The sequence below is a fragment of the Macaca mulatta genome, chromosome 10, assembly GCF_049350105.2.
Source record: "Macaca mulatta isolate MMU2019108-1 chromosome 10, T2T-MMU8v2.0, whole genome shotgun sequence".
Taxonomy (NCBI): Eukaryota; Metazoa; Chordata; class Mammalia; order Primates; family Cercopithecidae; genus Macaca; species Macaca mulatta.
Window position 1 is genome coordinate 11,849,646 of NC_133415.1, and position 26,305 is coordinate 11,875,950.

Here is a 26,305-nt window from a genome sequence, read left to right on the forward strand (position 1 = left end):
TGCCAAAGGATGAGGAGATTATTCTTCCCATGTGACCTTCTTGCCCGGGGCCAGCACCTCAGCCACAGCAGCAGAGCGTGGGAACCAGGCCTGCCTCCTCCCCAGCTCCACAGGCCCCCACCCACCCAGCGGCCATGAGAGCACCCTGCCATGAGCATTGTTCTAGGTCCCCGATGCCCCAGCCCCACACCTGAACATGGAGGAGGAGAACCGCCACCCCTCCCTTGAGAGAAGCCCCAGCTTGACACCCACCCCACCGGGGAAAGAACAGCAGAGACACACGGAGAAATTCTTAAATAGGCTTCTGGGCTTTTATTCAAAACAACACTGGTGGTGGCTGCCGCTTGGTTTCTCTACACCCGGGCCATCTGGGCCAGCAGGTACCAGCGCCATCAGCAACTAGGAGGGAAGTTCATTCACACCATAGAAACTGTACAGCGACTGAGAGTGCTAGAGTCACGGTGGCGGCCCAGGCCGAGGGCTTCCTGGAGGAGGTGGCCTCTACCTCCTCAGTAGGCTGCAGCTTGGCCCAGGCTCTGCCAGGAACACGGATTATTGCACAAAGACAAAAAAGAGTATGTGTATCTGGGCTAAAGAGCAGCTCTTATGACCCCAAGCCCTTACACAACGCAGCAAAGGGGGCTGGGGTTGGCCCTGGAAGCGGAAGGCTCCGAGCTGAGGATATGGGGGAAGACAGGCAGACGGGCTTTACACGCTTTGTCCTCCTTTAAGGGGCTGCCTGGTACAGGAGAAGGTAGAGCAGAGGAGACAAAGAGGGTTTGGCTAGACTGGGTTGTCTCTGCACAGATGCCAAGGTGCCTGCCCATCACCACCCTATGGAGCAGCAGAGACAGCTCAGGGACCTGCGTCCCCACCTTCCCCACTGCCAGGCCCATGTGGGTTAGGGCAAATTTGTGCTTTTGTGATAGACACAGGCCTGAGGCCATGGCCCCAGACCACAGGGTTGAGGAGGAAGGAAGGGCCCTTTGCCCAACCCTCACCCATTCTGACTTGTGCTGGCCAGTAGATCACAGCTTCCCTGGTTCCCCATCTCTGTCACCCACAAGAACAAGGCCAAGTGTCTGGGATCGGCAGGTGGGGCCTCCAGGAGCCTGGCCATCTCCCACTGCTCCCTGCAAGGAGCTTCTCTGCCTCTGAGCTCAGCTCTTTTAACTTCTCCACACGCCCCGCTCTGTGGGCCCTGGAGCCTTCGCTCATGCCCATCCCTTTGCCTAGAACACCTGCCCGAGGTGTCTGCTTGTTCCAGAGCCACATGGTTCAGGGCAAGGGGAGGTTTCACATCAGACCTGCCTAGGATATGTTCCCCGCGCAGCTGCTCTGAACCCATGTAACAGCAGGAAAGGATGCTCAGCAGAGTCACAAGATGACCCAAGGCTGCTGGACCGGCGTCTGATCCTGCCAATTTGAAGCCCAACCTTCCACATGGTCTTCCCAGGTCACACAGCCCCTCTTCTGGGCTCCAACACACATGTCCCTCCAGCAACACAAGGACTTGCAAAAAGTCAAGTCTGTCTGCCTCCCTCCAACTGCGCGTGCTCAGGGTCAGCCAGGAGCAGGTAAGCCCGCCCAGACACTTCTTCCCCAGACAACGTAGCTCGCTCCACATAAAACCACCTCCGTGGAAAGGGAGGCAGGGCCGAGGCTCTTTGCAGGGGTCAGCATTGGGCTTGGACCCAGCCATCCTCACAGGTCTACCTGCCCCGCAGGGAGGACTGGGCAGTTCCTCCCGCTGCAGGCACCTTGCTCAGCATCACAGCCCTAGGGTATGGAGTGGGGCCCTCCACACCACCCCAGCTTCTTTGCTGCTAGGGCCCTGAAGGATCCTGGGCTGGCCGCTTCCCCTCTCCGGGGCTCAGTTTCCCAGGTGGGCTTGACAACCCCTCCTGGACCACTCTCCCTCAGCCCAAAAGGTCTCTGCATGTGACAAAGCACACATTGCCCACCACCTCCCCCAGGGTCCCTGTGCCAGCCTGGAAGACACCCAGAACCCCTCCAAGGGGCACCCCACACCCTCACCAGCCTGGCCACGAGCTGAGTTCTTCCAAGTCAGAGTTTGGGAACAAGGACAAGGCTGCCCCTCAGCAGGCCCCCATGAAGCCCTCAGAGGGGGTCTTAGCAAAGGCAAAGGGGGGGTCTTAACAAAGGCAAGGTTATTGCTGAAGCACAGCAGCTCCAAACTCGTGGCCTCTGCAGCCTCTCCAGACCACCGCCACCAACGTGCTCCCAACCTCCTCCTTCAAACTGACTTCATGAAAGTCACTCCCTTTTTAAAAAGTAGCCTTGACCTAAGCAAAATCTCTGTGAAATCACGGGTTCAATGTATTTTTTTTTCTAATAAATAGTGAAATAAATGCGTAACTCTTCAAATCAAACACCCCCATCTATAACCCGTTTGGGAAGCACTACTATAGTGAAAGCTGACCTGCAGTTAGGGGCAGCGGGGAGGAGAGACAGGGGCAGGGAGGAGAGACAGGGGCGGGGAGGTGGGGTCGGAGAATGTGGCCTCCAGGTGACGCAAAAGGCTGGGCGTGGGGATGCGGCTGGACCCAGGGCCCAGGCAGGTGCCCCCACCCCTGCCTAGAATTCGGTCAGAGCTGCTTTGCCTTGAACCCACTGGGGCGGGGGCATAGTTGCTCAGGACGGGGACAGCACAGCGTCCAGGGACAGCCACAGCTCAGGGCCCATATTGGGGATAAAAGGCATAAGTGACTGAACAACTAACTGCCTGAGCCCAAGGGCACCTGCAGGGCAGCCAGAGCCAGCCGAGACCAGGCAGGTACCCTGGCATCTCCAAGCGGCCTCCACTCCTGCTCCACCCAACCCCGCCCTCCTGGGGTGGAACCCACCCCCTCAGAAGTACTCAGGAGCTGGCACCTCCCCTGGGGCCAGAGCCCCAGCCCAGCCTCGGAGCTGCCCTCCACCCCCCACCACGGTCCTAAGGAAACACAGCTACTCACCCCTGATTTTTCTAAAGAGACATCTAACCCGTGTACTAAGGGTATGTGTGTGCTCTGGGGTGTCTACAAAAGACTTCACAACAACAAGACGGTCAGGATGACAGGACAGACACCCCGACGCGTGGGAGCCACGGGGGATCTTAGCAGCGTTTCTTCTTTAAAAGAAAAAAAAGAAAAAGAAAACACACCCTGAATTGCACCTCTTCTCCCGGGCCTGGTGCCCTCAGAGGCCTGAGGGTCCTCTCCAAGCTACTCTCAACCCGGGAGGAGACATCAAAAAACACAGCTGCGACGCCCCGGCAGGACATGTGCCCTGGGGTGGGTCTGGCCTGAATTCCAGAGCGTCAGACAAAAGCCCCGTCCAGGCCCTGGCCCACCTCCCACCTTTAGCACTTTCTGGAAGTCATAAGCTCTCAGTAAAAAAAATAAATATATATATATGTCTGTCTATGTGTGTGTGTGTATATATATACGCATATATATATGTATATATATGCACTGGAAGGGCCACCATGGGCCACGCAGGCCTGGCTAACCCAGACTCCGCTCAGCCCGGCTGACGGGCGCCTGTGCCCGGCGGGCCCTGCGCGATCCCAGGTGTGGACGAAGTATTGCTGTCTGCTCCTGGCTCCTGAGGTAAAAAAGGTGAGACGGGGCGGGCGGTGGGCGGCCGGGGGCCCCTGCGACCCTCATCTCTTCCTCTTGCTGGCGGCGTCTCCCGGCTCCAGCTCTCCGGGGAGGGGTTGCGGCGGGGGCGCCAAGGGGCCCAGGCCCATGGGCAGCGGTGCCCGGCCCAGGGGGTCCTTGCTGCGGTCCGCGGCCCACGAGGGGCTCCGGGCCAGGCCGTGGGCCGGGGCGGCGGCGCGGGGGCGGCCGGGGGCGGCCAGGCTGCTGGTGCTGCTGAACTTCCTGGCGGGCGTGAGGCCGGGGAGCGGCGGCGGGGGCGGCGGGCAGAAGAGGGAGGTGAGCGAGAGGCTGCTGAGGGTCTCCGAGTGCTCGCTGCTCGCGCCCCCGCCGCCCGCGCCGCCGCGGCCCTCCTCGTCCGAGGGGTCCATGGAGTCGTGGTAGGTGCAGCCCGGGCTGGTGGAGCCCCCGCTGCTGTGGCTGCGCTGATGCGCCCGCAGCCCCCGCAGGCTGAACAGGCCCCGGCCCCGCAGGCTCAGGCGGCGGTGCGCGGCGGGGGACAGGCCGGCCCGGGGTCCCGGAGCAGGCGCGGGCGGCCCCAGGGCTCGCCGGGGGCTGTCGCTCAGGGTCAGGCTGTCCTCCAGCGTGGTCTGCAGGCTGCCCGCGGAGCTGCTGGGGCTGGCGTCCAGCGACGTGTCGCTCCCGGTGGCCTGGGGGGAGGTGGGAGCGGTGGAGGCCGCCTGGGTCTGCCCCCACCCCAGCAACCTGGACGCCTCCCTCCCCGGCACAGCAGGCAGCCCCCATCCAAGGAGCTCCCTTTGGAGCAGGGATTCTCCCCTCTGCACGTCCAGCTTAGGCGGCAGTCACCACAGGGCCTGCACCTGCCCCGAGAGGTCCCCTGAAAGGAGCTAGCACCCGCCTCAAACCCAGGTCAAACCCGGCCCTGCCCTTCACGGAAGGCTCCAGGCTCACTCCAAGGGGAAGACCTGGGCCCACCGCCCTCCCCCAGGGCACGTGGCACCCCCACCACAGCCCCCATGGTCCTGAGGCGGCCCCTGCCCTGGCTGCTCTCACTGGTTCCGGTCCCTCCCACTTGCTCCGGCCCCTGGCCCCCACCTCCCGGCCCCAGGACCCCCACCTCCCAGCTGTCCAGCTCCCACCTCCCAGCACCAGGGCCCCCCATATCCCAGCCGCCCAGCCCCCACCTCCCAGCCGCCCAGCTCCCAACCTCCCAGCACCAGGGCCCCCCACCTCCCAGCTACCCAGCTCCCCAGCTCCCAGCACCAGGGTCCCCCACCGCCCAGCTGCCCAGCTCCCCGGCTCCCCAGCTCCTAACCTCCCAGCACCAGGGCCCCCCACCTCCCAGCTGCCCAGCTCCCCAGCTCCCAACCTCCCAGCACCAGGGCCCCCCACCTCCCAGCTGCCCAGCTCCCACCTCCCAGCACCAGGGCCCCCCACCTCCCAGCTGCCCAGCTCCCCAGCTCCCACCTCCCAGCACCAGGGCCCCCCACATCCCAGCCCCCACCTCCAGCCCCTCCCCAGGAGCTGTTCTCCCTGCCTGTCCACCATGGAGTAGACTTTACTGCACCCCTGCAGCTCACTCTCAGCACTAAACGGTGAGCTCAGCAGGCAGGGAGTTTGTATCCTGCCCGCCAGGCCACACAGCCTGCTAGGACTGGGTCCCACAGTCACCCAGTGAATCAACCACAGTCACCGTACTGTGGGAGCCGGCTCGACCCCATTTCCCCACCCCCGCAACAGAGCCCTCAGTGCTCTCTTGGGTAGGAGGGCTGTGGCCCTGGCCAATCCAGTACAGGGGACCCTGCAGGCCGAGGCTTCTCATCCACCAGACCCGCCCTCCCACCTCCATTCCTAGTAAGCCCCCACTCACACCCACCCAGATAACCCAGGGTATCCTCCCCACCGCCAGCACCCCGCCACCCTGCAAAACCTCCAGTACTCCTCCTCCTCCCCTCCCCTCAAGCTAGGTATCACAGGCCTCTTCCAGACCCCCCTCGGGGTCCTCCCTACACTCTGCTGTCCCCAGGACCCAGCTCTGCCCACTCCCGTCTGCCCCAGTGCCACCTCCTGCTCCAGTCTCAGCATCACCCCAGCGTTCCCAAACCCCCTTGCATGGTGGTGCCCTGGGCCTTTGGTTGGGTCCTTCCCCTCCCAGTCCCTCGGACTTCGAGGCCTGGCTTAGATCCTGCCCCTTGCCTACAGACCAGTGCTCTGGAGCCTGGGAGGTGCCGGTACCTGCCGGAGGAGGGTGCAGTTGACCCTTGGTGACCGCAAAGATGCCCAGGAGCCCTGCAGCGCAATCTTGGGGAGGGTCCCAGTGCCGGTGCCCTTTTCTGGGCCTTTCTGACTGGCAGACACTGCAGGGTGGAAGAACTCGGCTGGCATGGGCAGGAGAGGGCTGGAGGCATCCGGGGAGAAGGGACTTGGGGGTGCTGCTGGGAAAGGAGGAGACAGAGCTGACGGAGCACACTCAGGCCAGGGGGCAGTCCCTGGGAGGTGGCATTGAGCACCAATCTCATTGGGCCAGCAGGGAGGAGCCACCTAATAAACTGACTGTGAGACCGTGGGCAAGTCCCCCCCTCTAAACCTTTGTTTCCCCATTGTGAGAGCAAGAGAGAAATCCTGAACCAGCCCTTTTGATTCCAGGGGGCAGGGGCCCTGGGCAAGACACAGCTTTTGGAGGCAAGCAGACCCGGGCTCAAGCCTAGGTCTCTTCCTCTGTAAAAGGGAACAAGATGCCATCTTGAGGGTCATCAGGAGAAGAAACAGCTGGAAGCTCCCAGCTCAGTACCAAGTACACAGTAGGTGCTCACTAGGATCAGTCACCCCCGGGTCCTGACCCCACCATGCAGCCTGGCCAGGCCTGGGGGCCCCTGTGGGACAGCAGGTGGGTTGGGGCGTCCCAGCCCCGGGTCAGGCGCTGCACTGGATGGCAGGTCAGTCCGGCCTGGTTGGCTCCACACAGTGAGGGACAGAGACGGGGGTGGGGGTCTGAGGGCTGGGGCAGGTCTGGGTGTGGGGGGCGTGGGGGGGGTAGCAGCAGCCTCTGCCCACCATCCCCTCCACACCTTGGGGGGTTGAGGGTGAGATAATGGAAGAATGTACCCAAGACAGCTGGACAGTCTGAATGTCCCGGCTGGGGATCCTATGCCATACCATCTTACCATTTAAGGAAAACGTAAATAAATGGTTGGCTAAAGGGAATGAGATTGCATTCCACCAGAATGGCTCTCGGGTCAGCCCTGTGCCCTGACTTCTGGTTTGGGAAGTCTGGGATCTTGGCACCTCAGCCACCCTGGCCAGTTGAAAGCCCATCAGCTTTAGGGAGGGTGCCCAGGAAAGTCACCCCATGTCTGGCTCCTGGGAGGCGTCCCCGAAGGGTACTTGGGGTGGGCTCAGAGTCTTGGGTGTCCCTCTTCTGCTGGGCTCCTCATCTCTCTGCCTCCCTCCATAGCCAGTGCTGTGAAACCAGGTTCCTGCCACCCTCCATGAGGACCACAGTAAAGATGAACCCGTGATGGCAGGCCAGCTTAGTCCCCTGGCCCTGTGCCCAGAGCCCAGCCACGGGCCCAAAGCACAAACAGAGCACTGTGGGTAGAGCTGAAGGATAAGTATCAGGAATTTGCAAAAGGGCTATTGAAGACACCAGGCTTTCCTATGTTTAACATCCCATGTATATGAAGATCTGTGGGCTACACACCTCTCTAATTCAGCTCTAGAAAAACACAATAATCTGGCAGCTGTCCTTCTGCTTGATATGAGAGCCGTGTGTACCCACCTCTTTCCCTTTTCACTATGGCTCCTAGGAAGCTTAGCATGAAGCTTCCTTTAGATGCTTAGGTTTTTGTTATAATTACCTCATCTTTTTGTACTATTTGGCTCTTGATCTTTTATCATTGTTATATCAGGCCTGAGAGTCTATCTCTCATTGTCAGATATCCATCTGGTTCTTTCTGGACTAAATATAATAATCTGGGTAAAAATACTAAGGAAAAAACTCAACCATCTCCCTCTGAAGCAGACGCCCAAGATGAGGGCTGCGGGGAGCTGGCAGGGCTCCCACCCCTCACCTTGACTGCTGTCATGTTTCAGCCAGGACTGGACAGGGTTGAATGGGATCTCCTCCATCTCACACAGGAAGTTCTCTGGACCCGGTGAGACGGCCGTAGAGGACAAGGGGAAGAAGCATTCATCCAGGTCTCTCACACACATGGGCTCAGGTGGGTCCAGCTCACCCTGCAAGGAAAGGGAGGTAGGATGGGGCAGGACTAGGGGGGCGGGGACAGCTGCCCTCATGACCTGCTCCACGGGCCCTCGCTTAACTAGGCTACCCTCATGGCTAGTCTGACCTTCCTCTCACCTCCTCTACCTGACCATCTTCCCAAACCCCAGTGAAAGGAATCCACCTCCGAATGCCCCACTGGATGCCCCAGGCAGTTAGTGACTTCCCCTGGTACAGACCCTGGGCCAGTGAAGAAGCCAGGTCAAGGCTGGTGAAGGCATCAGAAGACAGGCTGAGTGGCCAGAGTGTCCCGTGAGCATGACCTTGGGGGGGTCCCTTCCCTTTGCTGAGCATGTTTCTGCATCCGAGGAGAGTGATGCCTGCCTTCCTAGGCATTCTCTGGCCCCCACATTCCTCAGGCCTGTAGACCATAGTGACCCCTTCCCAGAAGAGCTGCCTTAGTGCCCCCTCCAAGGCAGATGCATTCACGCCACCTCAACCTCCGATGACTTGCTGAGTCTGGCACAAAAGACTGTACCCTGCCCAAGTCCAGCTGAGTCCCAAAAACTGTGCACCCTGATATCCTTTGTAGAAGAGCAGTGTGGGGGTACAGGGAGCTGCAGCAACTGTGAGCCATCAGGGAGGGGACCGAAATGACATGGAAGGGATAGGAAGAACTCGCCCCGCAACCTACCCTGAGCTGATGGAGGGCCAGCCTAGGGGGCAGAGGTGCCAAGCCCAGGGTATCCCCCAGCTGTCCCTTATACCCCCCACCCCCAGCAGGGCAGGACCACCTTGACCTTGAGATCAGGAGCCCCGGTCTTGAGGTCTCACCCCCTAAGACTGCAGGATCAGCAAGGGGCCCTTCCTGGCCTGCAGGCCTCCTCAGACTGACCCCCTGGGGTGCAGAGGTTTGGGGCCCAGCCTCAGGGGTGGCTTCCTGCTCTGTCATTCCTGGCTGTGTGATGTGAGCATCACCCCACTTCTTGGAAGCCCCATCTCCTCACGTGTGAAGTGAGGACGAATCATGCCTGCTGCACAGAGCTGTGGGGTGGACAAAGCTGGCACGGGCAGAGCGCCTGCACAGAGTAGGTGCTTTGCCTGACACGACTCCCCCGTTCACTTCGGCCTCACAGCCCTGCCAGCCAGGGATGACCCCCATGGAATGGACCAAAAAATACTCAAAGCAACAAGAAGCAGCCAGTGCTGCTGAGTGCCAGGTTGGATCGCTGGCTGGGCTTGTGGCTGTGTGACCTCAGGCAAATCACTCCACCTCTCTGAGCCCTACTGCCCTCATCTGTCCAACAGGAGATGAAGGCCTAGCACACAGTGGGTGTCGTTTACATGGTAGACTGGAAAGACAGGGGGTTCCTGCCTGGGTGGGCAGGGGCCAGGCTTCAAGGACAGACCCGCCTGCTCAGGAGTCCCCAGGGGAGCTCACCTTGCTGTCTTTGGGGCCAGGTGGGCAGGCTGTGGGGTCCTCAAGGCTCAGGTCGTCGCCCAGCAGGATGGACGAGGACCTGTCTGAGTTCAGGGAGAAGGCCTCCGTCTCAGCCAGCTGCACCTGCAGGAAGAGGGGGTGGCCTCAGGTCACCACAGCGTTGGGATGGGCAGGCCTGGGTCCTGGGGCGTGCAGCCACAGGCCTGAGGCTCTGAAGAGAGGTCAAGCAGTGGTCAGAAAGGTCCAGACACCTGCTGGGCACGGATGATGTATCCATCCTGTGCAGGGGCCCAGCCTGGGCGGTATGCAATGGCGACACAGCGGTCACCTCCAGTGGAAGCCAGCCCTGAGAGGCCCATCTTGCTATCTGGGCCCGAGGGCAGGTGAGTTGCCATGGGCTGTGAACTCCACAGCTGTCTGCTTGCCCCCAGACCAAGTGCCCATCAAGACTGGGCCGGACTTGACTCATCTATGGCCCTGTGTGGACAACCTGCACAGCGTGTCACAGGCAGGGGACACTGTGGGGCCCAGAGACACTGGAGAATCTGCAGCCACCACAGGGCAGGGGTGTGGGGCAGCCCAGACTTCCAGCTCCTGCTGACGGCTCCTGGACACCCGCCCTGCAGCCACCTGAGGCTGGGGCCACCCTGGGGGCTGGAGCACCCCAGGGAGAGCTCAGGGGCCCACACTGCTGGGGAGAGGGGAGGGGGCTGCCTGCGCCTGCACTGGAGGTGGACCCATGGGAACCCCTGAGCTGGGTGGGCCTAAGCCCCGAGCTGGAGACCAGGGCAGGGCACCTGGAGGAGGTTGAATGCCAGGATGATGCCCTGGGGGAAGAGCGGGCAGATGACCCCTTCATGTCACAGAAAGGGCAAGCTGTCCTGCAAGTGACACACAGGCTCCCTGCCTGGCACCTGCAATACACAAGGTGGGGCAGCTGCCCTACCCAAGCACCTACTGTGTGCGGCACGGTGCTGGGGTCAGTAGCTGCAGCCACCACACCACAGGCCCACACCTGGCCCTGGCTCAGGGAGCCAATCTGCCCAGGCCATGGAAGCTACGTGTGCCCACACTGACCCAGCCTGGTCTCTACGGCCCAGAGCCAGGCTCTGCCCTCGGGCAGGCCCCCCACCAGGCTTCGTGCTGCCCCGCCACAAGGGGCTGGGCCTCCCGGGCTGCCATTACCTCTTGCTTGTCGTGGTGACATTTCTTGCAGCCGGCGGGCGAGGAGTAGTGGTGGAAGATGGAGCCCGAGAGGTTGTCGATGATGGTCAGCTCCCCCTCCAAGGAGTCCTTGATGATTAAAGAGACGCTGTCCAGCCACAGGTTCTCCTAGGCGGACGGGGACGGGGTGGGGACAGGCGGGATTATCAGCCGGGTCCCGGGGCTGCGGGGTGGGCAGGACACAGCTGCCCTCCCGGTTGGTTCTCTGCACCCATGGCCTGGGACCGACCCCCTCATCACAGGGTCACCCCTTCTATGGAGCTGAGCAGGGTGGGGCCCAGAAAGACAGAGGTCTCTGTGCAAGGCCTCCCTGGCCCCGCTGCCCATCTAGCCCTGCAGTGCCCCCCCCTCTGGCGACCCTCGCGCCGCTCCAGCCCCTGCCCACCTGGGCAGGCGAGTAGCAGCGCCGGCACAAGCCGCCCTCGGCGTCGCCCCCGCCGCCCGCCCCTCCCGGCCCTCGGCCAGGGGCGCCCGGGGAGCCGGCAGGCAGCCTCGGGCCGGGGCCCAGGCCGTGGGCCATCTCCAGCTCGAGCTCGGCATCCATCTCGGCGTCCTCCTGCGCCTCCTTATTGCTGTCGTCCAGGTGCTTCATGAGCACAGCCACCACCACGTTGATGAGCACGAACTGCGCGGTGAGCACGAAGCTCACGAAGTACAGTGGCGACACAAACTGCAGGCTGCTCAGGCAGCTGCGCTCATCATGGGTGCAGTCCCGCAGCGTGTCCTGCGTGGTGGGGAGGGCGGAGAGGACGAGGATGAGGAGGAGGACATCCCAGAGGCTGCTGGAGGCAGAGGCCAGCCCAGGGCCACGCGCGGAGGCAGCAAGACCGAGATTCAACCCCCGAGATGGCCCTGGCTGCCCTGCCCCACTCTGCCTTGTGGCAGCATCTGCCTGCCTCAGCTTCAGCTAAGTCCCCGCACGGACAGACGATGGCCCAGCACCCTCTCCTCCTCTCTTGCTCCCACCCACGTCACCCTCCCCACAGCTGGCCTGCTTCCCTGGGACACAGTCAGGCCTGAGAAGGGGCATCTGGGGCTTCCTTCAGGGGCATCTGGGGAGTAGGGTGCATTCGGGACCAGGGCCTCCCTGTCCTTCCTTTCTGGTTTTTCAGCTCAACCCCCACCCACAAAGCCCAAGAAGACTCCACCACCTTCCCGCCCTGGGCCGAGGAGAGTGGCCACCTCTCCTAGCCCCCGGCTTCCTGCCCCCTTGCTGGGGGACTGGGGGCTCTGCAGGGTGGGGGTGAGAGGCCTATCACTGCCCTCTCCACCTTCGGGCCCCGGAACCGAGGCCTCACCCCTGTCCTCCGGGAGCCCCTCCCTGCCCTTCCCAGCCCGGCCCGGGTTGCAGCCCAGTCTAGGGAGCCTCTGCCGGGTGACCTGGTCGGTGCGGCAGTCACTAAAGGGCCTGGCCCTGGCCTTCGGGCCTGCCTGGGCCCCAGGTACCCCCTGGAACCGGGTGGAGTTGTCTCCCCTAGAATCTGAGCCCCAATCTTAGGCAACACTGGGGGATGGGACAGTGGTAGACAAGGGGCCTGTTATGGCTCAGCTCTCCCCACTGTGCTGGTCCCGGGCAGGCCCCTCCATTCCTCCGTGCCCTGCATGCCCCTCCCTTGTGCGGTGGGGCCCTGGGTGGGCACAGCCCTGAGCAGCGGGACCAGCGTCCTCACTGTCCCAGCATCTGGCTGATTTCTCCACCCCAGCCCACCCGGGAGTACCTTCATGATCCCGTTCCAGTTGTCACCCGTGGAGACCTGGAAGAGCGTGAGGAAGGCCATGCCGAAGTTCTCGAAGGTGGCATGCCGGCTCATGCCCTCGCATGGGTTCTCATCGTTGCAGACTGAAAGCGGGGAGGAAGTCAGCCCTGCCCGATGGCAAAGCACCTGCGGGGCTCACCCTGACCCAGTGCCTCCCACCTTGCCTCAACCCTCATCACACTCTAGGAGGGGCGTACCCTGCCCGATGGCAAAGCATCTGCGGGGCTCACCCTGACCCAGTGCCTCCCACCTTGCCTCAACCCTCATCACACTCTAGGAGGGGCGTACAGACTGTGCCCAGCCCACAGATAAACTGAGGCTCGGGGAGATGGCGCATGAGCTGGGGCTCAGGTTTGGGTGAGTCTAGTTCTGTCCCCCACCAAAGAATGGGTTTCTGAGAAAGAGGATGCAATGGGGTGAGGGCCAGCCCGTCAGGGAACCCTGCTTTCCAGAGCCATCCCGGTGCAGGGCAGAGCTCAGCAAGTGCTCTGTTGCCCTCTGCCCCCACCCTGGCCTCTCCATTTGCTGGGGCGGTGCTGGCTCAAGACAGGCACCAACACAAGACAGGCAACAACTACAGGGGTAGGGAGAGCAGGTTCCCTGGGAGACCAGACAGGTGGGGGCCCTGCTGTAGGCATCTCCTCAATACAAAGACCCTGATGTGATAGGCTGGGGGTCCCTGCTCCACCAAGTCATCCTGCAGCCCCGCTGCACCCCACCACAGGCCTGCTCTGGGAGTCACTCACCCAGCTTCCCGAAGAGCTCCACCCCAAGGGCAGCATAGATGAAGAAGAGCAGCATGAAGAGGAGGCCCAGGTTGCCCACCTGCGGGAAGACAGGTGAGGCCGGGTGGGACTGGGGGATGGGTGAGGGCGCACCAGGCCTGGGAAGGGTGGAGGCTGGGGCGGTGGGGGTGGGCAGCCTGAGGGTCAGAGCAGCTGTAACGTTCCCCCAGGCTGTGTGTCCACGTCTGCCACCCCACAGGACCTGGAGGGCAGGCTGGTTCCAGCACAGGGCTCAGAATAACAAGAAAACACTTGTGCCGCCTTTACCACAAGCCGCCCCGTTTCCAGCACTTGAGGTTAATGAGCTCACTTCCTCCTCACAATAATCCATGAACTATCTTTTATCCCCATTCTTCAGATGAAGAAGGAGACAGACTGAGAGGTGACATCACTTGTCCAGAAGCACACAGCTAGTAACTGGTAGGACAGGGGTCCAGACCCAGCAGGCTGGGCCCAGGATCTGTGCACACAACCTGTGCTACACACCTTGTGTGGCTACCAAGGTTGAATGGATGGATGAATGAAGGGAAGGGAGAGGGCAGGAAATCTCAACACTAACATTAGCTCCTCTACGAAACCACCGAAATGCACTTGTCCCTGTCACTATCATCTGCTGGTCTGGGAAATCTTCAAGAACAGGAACACAGCTGCACGAGGTCAGATTTGCCTCCTCGGGCCAGCACGAGGCCTGGCCATAGAGAGGAGGGAAGGCAGGAATCACGCAGGCCCGTGGACCCCAGAAGGCTCTGCAAACCCAGCCACCCCCGTCCCACAGCTCCTGTGGGAGAAAGCGTCCCAGATTCCAGACCTAGTTCAAATCCATCCATGCACTGGAGACCACCTTTAACTCATGCTATGGATAAGATAAGGGCTCAACCACATTCTTGCCCTAGAAATGAAATCTCTCTTAGAACCCTCAGAAGACCTGCGTGAAGAGAATCAGAAGACGTTCACATTAACTGCTGAAAAGTAAACCCCGTTAATCACCACTCCTCAAGTTTCTCCTCTCCACTCCAAAGAAGGGTTTCCTGGCCAGCCGTTCTGCACTGCTAGTGGCTAATTAAATGATGTTCCCTTCATTAATAAAACAAGCACTTACTGAGCGCCTGTGAGGCAAACTGTAAAGCCCTAACCGCTGAGAAGGATCTGGCGTGGTCGAGGCCCTAGGAAATCAGCTTTGTGCTCTGCGCAGGCCGGGGCTGGCAGCGTCTCTTAACCAGGATTGCCTTCAGCTTTTCTCTGTCCCCTCCCCACTGTCAGCATCTCAGAGCCGGTAGGGTTGTGGCAGCCTCCTCACCAGCTTCCCTGCCTCCAGCGTCTTCCTCCAATCCACTCTCCTCCCAGCCGCCAGAACCACCTTCTCAAAAGCAGCTCTGGCTGCAACCTCCCTTGTCTAGAACCCTCCTGTGGCATCCACTGCCTGCAAGATAAAGCCCGACTTTGCTTCCCTGGCATTGAACGTGTGTTGTGACCTGGCCCCCTGGGACCCCCTCCCAGCCTGATCTTCCAACCCCGCACACTCCAGCCACACAGAAAACAGCCCCACAGTGCCCTGACTTATTATTTTCCCTCTGCAGGAAGGACCCTCTGTCTTTGCTTGGAAAATGCCTCCTCCCCATCCCTCAAAGCCCAGTCCATGGGTTACCTCCCCTGAGAAGCCTTCTCTGATGCCTCCTCCCTCTTCTTGGGGCAGAGCCTGGTGGGGAGAGGCTGGAGTTTCATTTTCTGAGCACTTTACATAGAATCGAGGAAATGGACAATGTCCATGCAACAGCATGAGCAACAGCAAATGGAATTTGAGGGGTCAGCACCATTTCATGGCTAGTGGCACTTGGCACATGCTGCTTCTAAAGTGCTGATACACTTGTAATGACTACCATGGGTCTCCTGCTGGAGGCTGGGATGTCCTGAACATCTCCATGTGCTGAGCCCCATGCCAGCTCTGCGCTGGATTTGGGAGTCATGATAGGACTGCCCGGGGCTCAGAGCATGGGGAAGGGGAGTGGGAGCAAGGAGGCCAGGGAGGCCAAGCCACACACCTGCCATCCCCATCCCTAGCAGCCTCTTACAAGGCACTTCCCATGAACCAGGCTTCTGAAGTGCTTCATAAGCTTTAACCATCTGAAACTTCACCGCTGCCCTTTGAAATAAGCACTTGAGGGAGCAATGCTTCACCACCATCCTCATTTCACAGGCAAGGAAACTGAGGCACGAAAAGCTAAGTTGCATGCCCAGGGCCCAGACTTTGCTCTCAGGCATTATGGCCCAAGTCGGGGTTCCAATCTACTTCTTGTCTGCACAGCCTGCAGCCCAGCATCACTCCCATCTCCCATGGGACAAAGTCCCCTGAAGGAATTTAGTGCTAGGAAAAACCACGTCTCTGAATGAATGCCCTTGCTTTCCATCCAGACCATGCCACTTTCCCTTTATACCGAGGCTGCTGGGAAGCTCACACCAAACTCAGGAACAGAACTCACCCATGTCCTTAGCCCCACTCCCCGAAAGAATTAGCTCTGCTTCCACCTTCCCTGGGCTGTTAATCTTGTTTCCTCATTTTTACTGTGCAGTATCTGTGCCTTGTATTTTAAGGTGTCTAAAGTTCCTGATGACTCGATGAATCATAATGAATAAATAAATGTGCCTGAGGGTCATCACAGCAGAGGCCACCCTTAGGGGAGGGGGAATAAGAGCCTCAAGCAGTCCAGACAGCAAGGGAGGGAAGGACTGGGGTTGCAGAATTCCCAGGAGGATGAAAAAGATGCCCTCGGTGGCCCTGATCACATCTCCCTTTTCACTAACCACGGGGTGGGGGTAAAGCAACTTCCCTAACTTCTGAGATCCCCACCTGGGTCAGTGTCTCATGCTGCCCCTCCTGGAATGCCATCTCGGAACTTCCCCATCCACACTGCCACCTTCTTCTGCCAAGCCACCCTTGGAAGTCAAGCTCAAAGGTCCCCTTTCCTAGGCTGCCTTCCCTGATCTCCCCAGGGAGTGTCTGGCAGTCTTCTCTCCCTGGAGCATGCTGGAGGTCCCTCCCCACATCTCCCTGAAGTATCCATCTCCCTCCACCAGCCTGGGGCAACCAAGGGCACGATGCGGACCCTGAGTGCACGGGCAGGGCTGGACACAGAGTGTCACTGGCAACCATGTGGTGAAGCCGGAAGAAACAGGCAGAAAGGGACTCTTTCTGCCTGTCAGCCCTCGGCTCAAAACGCATCCCCAGAGACAGCATCTGCCCTGGCTTTGGCAGATGTGAGAAGGAATATCAGGGCCTTCATGCCCCAGGGCCCAGCCTGACACCAATGAGCCCAGGAGGGCTGCCAGAAAGAGTGGCTCTTACCTGGGGCAAAGCTTGCACCACCGTGTCCAGCAGGGCCCGCATCCCTGTGGCCATCTTCAACAGCTTCAGCACTGTGGGCGAGACCCAGCCCCGCCCACTCAGCCCCGGGCCGGTGGGGACGTGTGTGTGCACGCGTGTGTGCACGTGCGTAAACTCGGTAAAAGAGCACATGAAGGCACGTGCAAGCAGAGTCCGGCTCTCAGACGCCACATTACAAGAATGTGGGTGCAGCCACAGGGTGAGTGGGGCATGCACAAAAACATGTGGACACAAGGCGTGGGCGTCACTGTAAAACAGCCCCTGAGGATGGGGCATTCTCATGGGAACTGAGGTCTATGAAGTGTGTGAATGAGTGTGCCATGAACTGTCACAGGCACAAAGGACCAGCGTGAGTGGCCACATCTCTTCCCTTCCCCTCTCGATAAAGAGGACTCTGGCATCACTCGCTGAGTTTCTGGCAGGCAGAAGAGCAGGAGGCACCTGGGCTCGCCCTGAGGCAGGAGGCTTTTAAAAGAAGTGTGGGAACTAGCTTGAGGGGAGGAGAAGGGTCTCTGAAGACCGTACGTCCCAGTCACTGTGATTGAGAAATGCCAGGGAGGAGCTGGAGGTGTTTCACATCTTCCCAGTTGGACTGGGTTCCTTGCATCACACTCTGAGACTGGACCCCATGGGTCATGACGTTATAAGGAAGTGGGAGTGTGTATCCATGTGTGCTATGCAAAGCTGTCTGTGTGCTGGGGGAGGTGTGTGCACACAGAGGGTGCATGCGTGTGTGCTGGCTGTGTGCCTCCCAGCTCCTGCTCACCCCTGCTCAGCAAGGAGCCCACCATGCCCACAAACTCCTGCCCCCACCTCTCCCCACCCCACTCCTGTGTGCTCTCATCAGGCAATGAGGAGTCTCATCCTGCCCCTGCTTGCCCCCGTTCCCTGTCCCACCCCTTGCCCCTCACCTCGGGCGATGCGCAGAACCCTCATGATGCGGATGATGGTGGGGTTGATGGGCAGGGCTGCATTAATCTCTATCTCCTCCAGTGTGATGCCCATGACTGACAGTAGCACAATGGCCAGGTCCAGCTGGTTCCATCTGCTCAGCCGTGCATGGGAGGGTAGGAGCGGGCATGAGGAGGATCCCTCTGGTTCAGACACATCTTAGTAGGGGAGTCTCCCAAGTCCTCAACCTTCTATTGTGGCCCATTGGGCTGTGTGGCTGCCCTCCCTTACTAGCGCCTCCTAATGCCACTGGGTCCAGGCCTGTCTCTGCTCTCCATAGCCATCACTTCCTCAAGCAAGGGGCTGATCAGGATAAACATCTCTAGCCTCCTGCAGGAAAGGAGGCATGGACTGTGACTTCCAGGTCTAACCTTGAGCTGGCTGCTCCCTCTGTCTGGCCTTAGGCTAATCCACCAACTTCTTTGAGCCTCACTATTCCCTTCAAAAAGGAGTATTAGCATGAGGCAGACCCTGCTCTGCCTATAGGGTAGAAACAACCTACCAAAGATGAACTGAGAAGGGCCAAGTAGAATGCCCTGCACCCATCAGATGATACCATAATCATTTCCTGTTCAGAGCTATAAGCAGCAGCTGGGATGCCTGTCCAGTGCCTAGATGCTTACTGGTTCCCCTCTTCAGGCTGCTCCAGACTTCCCTAAGGGTCAGGACTGCTTCCTCATCCTGCAGTCTACCCTATTACTGCCCTAACCCAGCCTGGCCACTCACCGGTCCTTGAAGAAGCGCCTCAGACCAAATGCCACCAGCTTCAGCACAGCCTCCAGCACAAAAACAGTGGTGAACATATAGTTGCAGTACTTGAGGGCTGTCTCCAGGGACTATGGGGGAACAAAGAGAAGCATGATCCAGGGCACATGACCAGCTCCAGAACCTTCCTCCACTCAGAAAGTCTCTGCCTTTTAAGGAGAGAATTTAGTCCATTTACTTTTAGCATAATTATTTATATGCTGCTTTTATTCTTTCCATCTTAATGTGTGCTATTTATTTTATGTTGTTATTCCTTCTGTTTCCTTTTTCCTATTTGTGTGTATCTGGTCCAGTTGGTACCTTTGGAGGCAATATAGGGTATTAATGAAGAGCTACTGAGCCAGACTGCCTACATTTGAATCCTGGCTTAGTGCTCACTCCAAATTCACCATATGATCTTGAGTAAGTCATTTCATCTTAGAAAGCTGCTATGAAAATTAAATGAGCTAATAATTCAGTGCTGGACACAGAACAATACTTGGTAAATGTAAACCATTATTCTTTCATTTTTTTCCTGTTAATTTGGAAGTTCCATAATTATTGTTTCATTTTGCCAATGGTTATCTTTCTTTTTCCTGTATTCATAATATTCCTCTCCCATCATTTGAAATAAGGTATTAATTCCACACCTGGAAGCTCTGCTTCCCTCTTCTTCCCCTCCAACTCCATCAGGGTTTTTAGAATGCACTTGCTTCTCACATGCCCCTCACATACCCAGTCTGCAACAAGCTGGGAAATGGTCATCCTCATCCACCACCAGTGTTTGCCTGAAATGGTCTTTCCACCCTTTGCATAGTCTCCATATGCCCAGGTAGTAATGGAGGCTACATGGTAGGCTTTGAATGCAATTCTAAGTTCCAGACCTGGTTCCACTACGTATGGCTGAGTAATTTTGGCAGCATATTTAAGCTCTCTAAGCCTCAGGTTCCTCACCTATAAAATCTGGACAAATGATTCCCCCTGCCAGCCTTAGGATTGCTGTGAGGATTAAAGAGTTCATACATGTAGTGTGCCTTGCAAAGAGTCAATACTTAACACACCACAGTCATTGCCACCCATGTGCAAACCACGGACCAAATGTTGCCTCCCTGACCCACCTTCCCTCTGACCCTTCCCTTCCAGACCCTGAGCTTCCTGAGGGCAAGCTTGTCCGGCACCTCCTCCCATTGCAGTGCCCAGCATAGAGCCCAGCATGGAGGGGCTGCTCACATCCTGCTATCAGCTAACCCCTTCCCTACCCTATCCCTGGGGTGGGGTCCTGCTGAGACCCCACCCTCACCTTGTAACCTTGGGCTGGGAGGCAGACCAGGGCTCACCGTGGGCTGATTGTAGTGCTCCAGGGACATGGTGACCACGTTGAGGCAGATGATGAAGGTGATGAAGATGTCCAGGTAGTGGCTGGTGCACATAGAGTGGATGAGTAGTCGGGTGTGACAATAGGTGGCATAGTAGGGCAGCCGCTGGGCCTCTGCAGGTGGTGCAGGGGGAGTGGCACAGACCACAGAGGGTTAGGGTCAAGGGAAAGGGCACAGAGCACAAAGGACAGAAAGGTGGAGGAAGGGGAGGGGGCAAGGAGGAAGATGTTGATCCACCCCAGGCTCTGGAATCAATGTTAGATCTCCACCCAGCCAAAGCACCATGACAGAAACTGTGGGGAAGGGTGACAAAGAAGGCAGGACATTCATTCTCTCCATCTACCCCAAATGAGCTTGTGGCAGGAGCTCTGGGCCTGCCTGCAGGGAGGGCAGGTTTCCCAGGCTCTGCCTTTGCCCTATGCGTGGACTGAACCCCCAACAGCCTTACTCAGGTTGGCAGTGGTGTCAGCCATTGGACACTGATGGAGCTCAGATCCCCCAGACAGAAAGATGCTGGGAGAAGTGACTGAGCCCTGGACACGGGGGCTGTATCATTTGTTTCCTTCCAGCTCCAAAGTCTCAGGATGCTGGGGTCAGGTCCAGGCAGAGGGGCCTAGAGCTGGGTGGCCCACACCCTCCACAGGCACCCACTCACTCCGGCGCTTCTTCTCCAGGCGCCGCAGCCGCTTCTCCTCCCGCCGCCGTGCCTCTTCAGCCTCCTGGTGCTGCCGGCACTTGTGGAAGTTCTCCACCACGACACCCACAAACATGTTGAGCACGAAGAAGCTGACGATGAGCAGGAAGGAGATGAAGTACAGCAGCATCCAGGGGTTGTGGTTGGTCACAGGCTGCAGGGGAGTCAGAGAGGGCTGAGGAGGCTGATCAGGCCCTACAGGGCCATGGGGAAGTGTCCAACCTGGCTGAGCCTCCATGGAGTGGGGATGTGTTGAGCCTGCCTCCAGGAAGGCAGCTGTGAGGTCTAAATGAGGCAGCAGGTAAGAAGTAAATACCCTGAGCATGACACAATATGGTCCTCAGCCAAGAAAGCCACCTCTCCCTCTCGGCTTAGCGGCTGCCTCCTGGAAACGTCTGTCTTCTTCCTCTCATTCACCTATCCATTCATTCACCTATGCATGCATGCATCCATCCATCTACCTTTCCTTCCACTCACTCACCCATCCATCCACCACCCATCCACTCATCCATCCATCCACCCACCCATCTATCCACCCATCCATCCACCCACTTGCCCATCCATGCATCCACCCATCCATCTACCCACCAGCCAGCCAGCCACCCATTCATCTATCTACCCATCCATCCATCCACCCACCCATCCACCCACCCACCCATCCACCCACCCATCCATCCATTCACCCATCCATGTATCCACCCATCCATCCACCTACCAGCTAACCAGCCAGCCAGCCATTCATCTATCTACCCATCCATCCATCTACCCATCCATCCACCCACCCACCCATCCACCCATTCATCCACCCACCCATCCATGCATGCATCCACCCATCCATCCACCCACTCATCCATCCATCTATCATCCATCCACCCATCCACTCACCCATTCATTCACTCACTCACCCATCCACCCATTCACCCACCCATCCATCCACCCATTCATTCATCCATTTACCCACCCATCCATCCATCCACCCATCCACTCACCCATTCATCCACTCACTCACCCATCCACCCATCGACCCATCGACCCACCCATCCATCCATCCACCCATCCACTCACCCACCCATTCGCCCATCCATTCACCTACCCATCCACTCACCCATGTATCCATCCATCCATCCATCCATCCATCTATCCATCAATCCACCACCCACCCATTCTCCCACCCAGCCAGCCAGTCACCCCTCCATCGACACCTCCATCCATCCACTTTTTCACCCATCCAGAAATAAGGCAGAAAACAAGGTGGCCAGCAGAGAGGAAAACTTGGATGCATAGTTTCCTTGGTGGAATCCGTGTATGCATGTGCCTTGCAAAGAGTCAATACTTAACACACCACAGTCATTGCCACCCATGTGCAAACCACGGACCAAATGTTGCCTCCCTGACCCACCTTCCCTCTGACCCTTCCCTTCCAGACCCTGAGCTTCCTGAGGGCAAGCTTGTGGGGGTGAGGAGACAGAGCAGACAAGGAAGTAGAGGAAGATGCAGCCAAGCATTCTCATTCCTCCCAGCCAATACCACCACCCCCACATCCAGCTCCAGAGTCTTACTGGGTGGCACCCATGAAGCCAAGAACCAGGGGTCCATTATCAGCCTGGGAGTTGCACACATCCCTGCCTCCACCACTGAGTGGGCCCTGTCTTGAGCTAGGGAATCTTTCTGTTTCTTCTCTCAGTGACCCCCTCGGTCTGAACACAGCCGACCTTGGTCAGCCACACATCTTGCCTAAAGTCTCCACCTAGACCCAGAGGGATCCCTGCTCCCCAGGGGTCTCGGAAGCCAAGGCTGAGTCTCTTCCCTGACCTCCTCCACCCAATCCCCCTCCCAAATCCATCTTCACTCAGCAGCCCTCAGGAGGCTGCACTGACAAGTAGACCTGACAAGCAGGGACACCACTCTTGCTGTTAGCCCCTCACTGGCTCTCTCTGCCCTCAGAATAAACTTTTGCCCCTTGTCATTGCACACTCGGGGGCTTGCAGACCACCTAGCCCTACCTGCCTCCTCTCCCCATCTCCTGCCTCTCATTTTCTGCTCCTAGCCCCCAACTCCCAATTCCCTAAACACATCACACTCTCACCCTCTCTGTTCCTCTGCCAGCTGGCTCAGCCCCTCTTCTCTGCCTGCACTTGGTTCTCTACCCACCAGGCTCTGTGCCCCTCCAGGCAGGAGCAGCTCAGATGCCTCTCCACAAAGAGCAAGGGGGATTTGCCAAAGCAAATGTAACAATGATTTATGCTACCCAAGGAGTGGCTCTAATGGTGAATATTCAGGCCAAGATGTGAGGGGTGGGCTATGCTGACAGTGGGGAGACACTGGGGCTGTGGGTCTCGCTGGCACCAGTTTCAAATTCAAACCACTGGGCCCCAAGGACACCATGTCCCTCCCTGCATCAAGGCTTGACCTGGTCCCAGCTACACCCACCTGCTGGTCCACAGCGACAGCATCCAGTCCATTGTACATGATGTTCACCCAACCATCCTTGGATGCCAGGACAAAGAGGGACATCAGAGCCTGGGAGACATGGGGAAGGGGAATGCAGGAGTGAGGAGTGTGAGTGATGCCAGCTGCAGCCACCCTTCCTCAGCTCTCTGTTCTTCTGCCCCTGGGAGACAGAGGGACAAAGAGGTCTTCTCCATGTGACAGAGCTGTGCCCTCATCCAACAAACCTTTCCTAAGGAGGTACTATGTGCCTGCAACATACTCTTGTAGTTGCTGTTACAGAAGAAAAAGTGCTGGACCCACAGTCCTGGGTTTTGGTCTCAGCTCTGAAATCATCCAGCTGTGTGATCTTGGGCAAAAAAAATTCATGAACTCCTGTCCCCTCACCCACAGAATGGAGCTAACAAATACCTTTCTGGCAGGTGTGCTGGGAGGGCCAACTGAGGCTCAACCAGACGGTCCCCGCCATCCTTACTCCAGGGGGTAAGACACGTTTGCCCTAGTGTCTGAAAACAGGAGCTCATGAGAGGCGTCAGGAACCCTGGGTCAGAGCCCAGGCTGTACCACTCACTGGCTATGTGATTTGAGGCAAGTTCCTCGATGTCTCTGGGCCCATTTCCTCATCGGTAAAATGGCAATAATTCCTCTCCCTGGTTTGTAAAATTTTGAAAAGGAGGTGGTCCCCAGAACACAGCCACCCAAGGCTCCCACAGAGATGGCAGATCAGCATCCTCATGTCCCTTCAGTGAGGTCACATCTGGTTCTGCAGCACCGGCACCCAGCGCAGAACCTTGCATACAGCAGGTGCTCAGTAAAGGTTCTCTGAACTGAACTTGAGCACAGCCTCCGGTGCCATCCTTGCACCAGTAGTTAGTAGGTTCACAAAGGGTCCCATTTCACCAGAAACTGCCCAGAGGTCACATGTCCTACTCAGGACGCCCTCTCCCCAGGGCAGAGGCGGTCACACCCCGCTCTGTGCTCCTGCCACTGTGGGCCAGGACATACGGTTCTGGAATGAGTCTCTGGCCCCGCACTGGCCCCTCCTTCCCACCATCCAGATCACAGACCCCTCCTCTTCTCTTTCCAGGTGGGAACGGTGCCGAAGGTGTCCAGAAAGTGTTCACACCCAGGAGCAGGGAGGGCAGAGGAAGCCCCCCTGCCAAGGGCACAGGAGGCTCCTGCATTCCAAGGACCTGCCATCACTGTCCCTGTTGACAGATGAGGACACTGGAACAGAGGGTCTGGCACTTGTCTGAGGGCACACAGCTGGTAAGGGCCACTGAGGAGTCAGAGGCTGCAGGCCAGGCCGGAACCCTCCAGGTGGCTCCGAGTGCTGAGAACACCCCATGAGGGATTCCAGAAGAGCCTGGTGCCAGGTAGACCCAGAAATGCTCCAAAGGGGCGGGGCTGGCACTGGGGCAGGGCCCATAGGTGAAGGGGGTCAGGAGCATGGGCACAAAAGGCCCCTGGCGAGCTCCCCCTCAACTTCCTAAGACATCTTTTCCCCAGATGGGCAGGGGTAGTGACTGTCACGGTTCCCGACACCCTTTCCCTGGGCACTCACTGCCCCTCCAAGGCCTTGTGGCTCCCCTCTGAGGTGCCACTGGGGGGCAAGCCCTCCAGGGGGATCTAGCTGGAGACTGCCCATCAGCCAGCGGGGGACGAGGGCCTGGAGCCTGCTCCTTCCTGTGCGCCCTGGGGCAAGGCACACCTGCAAGTGGACATACCTGGCCTCCTGGGCAGACCCTGGAGAAATGAGAGCAGGGAAGGGGAGGCAGCCAGCCAAGGGGTCTCACCTGGGGCACTGCCCAGATGGGTCACGCCTGGCAGGCCCCCAGGAGAGGAAACCAAGGGGAAAGCAGACACCAGGCAGGGGTGTGCCTGTCGACAGAGCAGACAGCAGTGGGTGGGTGACAGGAGAGGGAACCACCCCGGGACCGCAGCCTGCCTGGCAGGCTGTAACATTTCCATTTCATAGATGAGGAAACTGAGGCTCAGGGAGGCCACACCTACAGAAAGTGGCAGAGCTGGATTCACCTCCAGGACTGCTTGATTCTCAAACTCCTGTCAGGGTCCCCTGGGTCGGGGGTGGGAGCCAAGAACCAATGTTCACAAAGCACCTACTAAGTGAAGGCGTTTGCTGGGCACTCTGCACACAGACTCTCTAAGCCTCATCCCACCTGAGAGGTGAGTGCTACCCTTACCCATTTTGCAGAATAGGAAACTGAGGCTTGGAGAGGAGAAGTCAGTGTCAGTCCTGGCAGTGCAAGACTGAAGCCAGGTCTGTGATTCCCAGAGCCACTGGCATCCAAGAGAGGGGAGGGTCTGATCAGGGCTAGGAGGGCGGTGCTCACCTGGCCCAGGTTGTCGAAGTTGTATTTGTGATGGACCCAGCGGTAGTTGGCGGCCATGCAGTCCGAGCGGTTGGTGATGTTGCGTGTGTCCACGCCCAGACAGTGGTAGAACTTGCCCTTGAAGAGCTGGGGAAAGGGGGCAAAGTTGGTGCTCTCACGGGTGAGGGTTGCAAGTCAGAGAGGAACCCGCCTCTCGATTGCATTTACTCAGCCTGTCTTGTGCTCAGTCATCTGGGCCCATGTCTGTCTCCTTCCCTGGAGGAGGAGCCCACAGCAGGCAAGGCGCATGAGGTTGGAATGTGGAGTCTCTCCCCTGGCTGTCTGAGACTTCCTTTTCCCCAGTCACAGAGCCCAGTCCCTGCCCAGCCTGGGCACCCCTCACCTGAACTCCTAGGATGCCAAAGATGATGAAGAAGGCACAGCAGATGAGCACGATGTTGCCGATGGGCTTGAGGGAGGAGATGAGTGTCTCCACCACCAGCTTCAGGCCCGGCGCCCGGCTGATGACACTGAGGGCAGGGAGAGGCCAGGCACACATAATCCCTTGACCAAGAGGCAGCCCCTACTCAGCCCAGAGTCACCAGGGCTGAGCATCCCAGGGCATGAGCCCCCAGGGCTCACCAGGGCTGAACATCCTGGGGCATGAGGACAGTCGCCAGGAATGCAGAGAAAGCGGCCAGGCAACCCAGACACTGGCAGAGCAGGAGGCAAGCTGCACCCAGGCCTCAGACCTACAGCAGCAGCAGGGCACCTGCCCTCACCCCTCACTGTGCCCAGCTCCTCCGGGTCCACACCACACCCTGGTCTAGGACTGATGCCCAGAGATGGCAACGAGCCACTCAGGGACACGCAGAGTGGGCAGCAATACTGGGGTCCAGCTTCAGCCCTGCTCTTCCAGCATGCCCCACCCCCAGGGTCTGCAGTCCCCTCCCCCGGGAACAGCTCAGGGTGCTTGGCACTCAGTATTGGAGGACCGAGTGGGCGGGAGGGGAGGGCGGAGTGACGGCCCAATTCCACCGACCCGTGGCTTCTCTGCACAGTGCATGACACCTTCCCCCATCCGCCAGGGAGGGTTCCTCACCGCAGGGGACGTAGGGTGCGCAGGAGCCGCAAGACTCGGAGGACCCCCAGGATTTTGGCTCCCCCGGCCGAGGCCAGGGACACCACGATGTCGATGATGGACACGAAGACAAGAAAGCCGTCCAGCACGTTCCAGCTGCTGCGCAGGTACGCCTGCTCGCCGAAGTACAGGCCCAGCGAGACCACCTGGGACAGGGGTGGGGCCGGGGTCAGGCAGCCGCGGGAGG

The 26,305-nt window shown here is 58.8% G+C and overlaps 1 protein-coding gene across 1 annotated transcript in view; it reads right to left on the reverse strand.

Annotated features, from left to right (window-relative positions):
* Positions 1-292: 292 nt before the first annotated feature.
* Positions 293-26,305, reverse strand: part of CACNA1I (calcium voltage-gated channel subunit alpha1 I) — a 134,277-nt gene continuing 108,264 nt past the window's right edge. Inside the window, 17 exon segments of the mRNA XM_077949557.1 lie at positions 293-4,312; positions 5,859-6,055; positions 7,694-7,859; positions 9,287-9,409; positions 10,472-10,618; positions 10,896-11,234; positions 12,229-12,350; positions 13,014-13,092; positions 16,393-16,463; positions 17,343-17,476; positions 18,109-18,218; positions 19,464-19,615; positions 20,158-20,350; positions 22,627-22,716; positions 24,999-25,124; positions 25,381-25,507; positions 26,080-26,264. Of these exon segments, the coding sequence (XP_077805683.1) occupies positions 3,668-4,312; positions 5,859-6,055; positions 7,694-7,859; positions 9,287-9,409; positions 10,472-10,618; positions 10,896-11,234; positions 12,229-12,350; positions 13,014-13,092; positions 16,393-16,463; positions 17,343-17,476; positions 18,109-18,218; positions 19,464-19,615; positions 20,158-20,350; positions 22,627-22,716; positions 24,999-25,124; positions 25,381-25,507; positions 26,080-26,264 (3,006 nt within the window). The 3' untranslated portion in view covers positions 293-3,667.